The following is a 4,151-nucleotide window of genomic DNA, read 5'->3' on the forward strand; positions in this document are numbered from 1 at the left end:
GGATAAGCCATTAAACACTTATCTGACTAAACCCAGAAGTTTCTTCTCAAAATTTAAAAGAAAAATAATTTTAAAATAAGCTTTAAACTGTTTTTATTCAATTAGGGAAAATCTTTTTAAAAATCACTACAAATTATATTCATAGCTTATATTAAACTCAATCTAAAAAAGATTGATACAGATTTGGTTTATTAGTTCAGCTTTGGGATTCTAGGTGACATTACAAAGCTAAAAATGTAATCTTACAGGTTAATGATAATGCTGTCTTTAACAGAGTCTAACAAACAAGGTTATGTTCGCACTAAAGATAAAAGAAACACTAACCAGTAGTGAGGAATAAAATTTTTAAAAGGTAATTTTCTTTAAATAGTTGTTTAAAGTAAAGTAGTAACTAATTTAACCATATGACAGTCATCTCTAACTAAGCTTTACATGACAAAAAAAATTTTTTTTAAAAAAAATGTGACCAAACAAGGCAAAGTTCAATTTCTAAGATGACAGCGTTATTATTAATCTGTTTACACTATCATCTATGCCTTGCAGGTGAAAAATATGTCTGTGAGAATCAAAATTTATATAAAGCTGCTGGCATTCCCTTATCAATTAAGGGAAGTTAAGAAATTATCACTACAGCATTCTAACACAATCTTTCTCACATTCATTCTCATGCATCTGTAATCTTCAATTGATTTTACTTTAACCTGTGGGCTAAATAATTAAAAAAAATACATATATATTTACAGGTAATAAAATTAGCAAGATGAATCTCATATACAAACACTTACTGCGTTATTATATCCTCATGCCTAAATCAGATTTGCTCAGAGTGATTTTTGGCCTGCAACCTGAACTAGTCATGATTTCACAAGGAGTTTTCCCTTAAACTGTAGGATGAGCCCTCTGTCTTATAATTTCACATGGATATGAAATGCATAATCAAAAATTAGCTGTGTATTAAAGGGAATTGTAATACTACGGATAAAAAAATGTATTTGGAATGGGAAATATTAATATCATTTCTCTGTAAGCTTGGGTGTTTTTCGGGACTAAATCTGATGCAGCATAAGTTTCAATCTCTTCACAGAAGGGGGCAGAAGTGATGATCACATTATTAATACTTTAAGAAAATTAATTGTTTCCCTGTTCAATTTCTTATATAAAAGTCAATCAAATGAAACAGCCAAAGGGCAAATTCAGGACATGAAGCAAAACTCTGGCAGAAATTGGGGCCTTAAATCCAAACCTGCTATTGGGAACCCATTGTTGAGCAGAAGGCAGCATCACTATAACATTAAAGTTGTACCTTCATATTCTCCAGACACCAAGTCATGCCCACGTGCCTCATGAGAACTACCCTTGTCATCACAGAACTTAATCACTTAGGCTTCCAGGTCATCCCTGAAACTGAGTCAGAATCCAGAAATAATGTGTCCTTCAGATAAGCCCCTCTTATAGATGTCAAACCAACAGATATTCTCAGAAGAAAAGTAGTATTTAAGGACATGTGTTTGTCAGAGTGCAAGAACAACTCTTAGCAAGCATATATAAGACTGTCAGACATTAAATGCTTGTTTCTTTTTATAGAATGCTTCCTTTAAAAAATACAAAATATATAATACCAGTATTGATAGCTATAGGGAAAAATACTCAATGAATACCAGAATTACTAAAACATTTTTTTTGACAAAATAAAAATAAATTGTATTGTATTAACTACAGTTCCAAATGTACTATTTGCAGGCAAAGCCAATAAGGATTAGCAGTAAATTCAGATTTTCTTGCATCCTTAAGTACTAGTTTCACAAAGAATTAAACCATGCTTTTGAAGTAACTTACCTGTGACATCAGTTTTGATGTCAGCAAGCTTAAAAAGAGGTGCAACTTGTTCATAATACACATAAGTGGCTTCTCTTTTGTGGCTACTTGGATTAACAAATACTTTTAAGGACTTTGGTCTATTTTGAAAGCCTAAAAAGAAAACACAAAACATTTAAGTTCACACACAGTCCAGCTATTTTTACAGCTTAAATGAATTTTTAATACTAGAATCATTACAGTACTTTAACAGGATAAGTAAATTATAGTCTTAAAAAAGTCTAAAAAGTGCACTATTTATCATAAGATTACAGTACCAATTACTTTTGGGCATACAGCTAATAAACAGTAGAAATTAATTACACACCAACCAAAACACTGTAGAAACCAGAAAAAAAAGTGAAAAGTGTGTGTCATAACCTAGTTAAATCTGATACAGGACCAGGGTGAATGTGGAAAAGTTGTAAGTCTGGGCAACAAAAGAAAAAAAAAAAAAACAAACAACAAAAACCAAAACCAACAACCACCAAAAAAAAATTAAAAAAACCAAACCAAAAAAACCAACTACATACATCAAAATATATCCTTTTTGGAAATTAGTATGAAATACTGGCAGCAGGCATATGACAATAACACCCAACAAAACTGATACTACAATAGTTTTGTTTTCTGAGACTGCAAATCAAACAGTGCACAGGAAACTCCCTCATCTTGAAAGGGGTCCGAAGAAATACAAAGACATAGAAAACTTGATAATATCATTCAGAAATCTGAGAATTATTGTTCATTTTATTTTTTAGAAAGTTACATTTAGGTCTTTGCAGTAACAAACTCTGAGCAAACAACACTGAGAAATACTGCTATGCAAACAGTACCATGTCTTGCACGTTGATCCCATGAAGTAATTTTATTATTTGGAAAATGGCATTTTGTTGAATAGTAAATATTTCATACCCAAACAATAATGTTACTTTTCAAGTTCTAAGACTGAAAGCACGTTTTCCTGCCCCATTTAGAGTATTACTTCAAATTTTACAGCCACATGTACCTTTAGAGTGTCAGCTGGGACTTCCTGAAGCTCTTCCCACTCACCCACTCCCACTCACTTCCCACTACCTCAACAACTGGACAGGAACAATTCCTCAGAGAAATAATAGCTAAATACTATTTCAGCAAAGAGGAAAGTATTCCTTAAGATCAAAACATAACAACTGTAAAAGGTCCATAGATTATTTTTTAACTTATTTAAACATATCAAAGAATCTGGAAATGAAAGCTAGCACTTTATCTAGTTTGTGTTAGTAAATCTTAGAAGATTTCTTAAAGATACTGAAGGAAATTACTGCGTCAGTTTGCTGCTATAACCTGAAAAGCATACACAAAACCCAAGATTCCTAATTATATTTATGGTAAAACGTTACACATAGTGCCATGTCATTGCACAGCAAATTAATACTGATGAAGCCTTAATGCCTGATGAATCCTGAATGTCTTCAGTAACAAGCCTTAGTACTTACATTTAAAAGTATCTCCTTTAAAAAGGAGGCAAAAAGAAAACAGGGAACTTGATGAGGACTGCAGATGTGCTGAAGGGCAGGGCTGCCGTTCACAAGGCCCTTGATTAGCTACAAGAAAAGTTTGACAAAACCCTCAAGATCTTCAGTAAAGACAAACACGAAGTCCAGCACCTGGCCCTGCAAAACCCTAACAGTGCAGGCTGGGGATTGACCAACTGTGCAGCACCCCTTTAGAGAGCATCTGAACTTCCTGATGGACAAGGAGTTGAACAAGAGCAAAGAGTGTGCCATTGATGCCATGAAGGCCAAGTGCTTACTGGGGTGCAGTAATAAGAGGACAACCAGCAGTTCAAAGGATATCATTAAGCCCTTGTAGTCAACATCTTTTGAGCCTGAATCTCAAAAACTGCATCCACTTTTAGGTCCCCCAGCACAAGACTACAACTACACAAAAGTTCCCAAAGACTATTAAAACACATAAATCATCATCATAAAGACATAGTAATCATTATTCAAGACACTTAACAGAAATCTGCTATCTGGTATTGTTGCAGTCTTTTAGAAGTCACAGAAATATTGAGACCAAAAAAATAATTTCTGTGACTTAATATTTTGCCTAAAGTGTCAATAGAAATTAAATTGAAGTTACAAAAATAAGGACTCCTGATTTAAAAGAGAAAAGATTTAGCCACCTTCATAGACGTGCTATTATGGTTCTTATCTCCTCTACAGGAACTCCTTCCTGTGATCAGCTGGCCCCAAATGCTCAACCCCCATCAACACTCGGAACCACAAAACTGTAAAAACTGACTACAGAGC

At 33.7% G+C, this 4,151-nt stretch overlaps 1 protein-coding gene across 1 annotated transcript in view; it reads right to left on the reverse strand.

Annotated features, from left to right (window-relative positions):
* Positions 1-1,836: 1,836 nt before the first annotated feature.
* Positions 1,837-4,151, reverse strand: part of LOC104161718 (ceramide kinase-like protein) — a gene marked incomplete at its 3' end in the record, with an annotated part of 8,147 nt that continues 5,832 nt past the window's right edge. Inside the window, exon 3 of the mRNA XM_009700249.1 lies at positions 1,837-1,968. Coding sequence (XP_009698551.1) covers positions 1,837-1,968 — 132 coding nt within the window. The remainder of the gene's footprint in view (positions 1,969-4,151) is intronic.

Source organism: Cariama cristata, unplaced genomic scaffold, assembly GCF_000690535.1.
Source record: "Cariama cristata isolate BGI_N322 unplaced genomic scaffold, ASM69053v1 scaffold46175, whole genome shotgun sequence".
NCBI classification, from domain to species: Eukaryota; Metazoa; Chordata; class Aves; order Cariamiformes; family Cariamidae; genus Cariama; species Cariama cristata.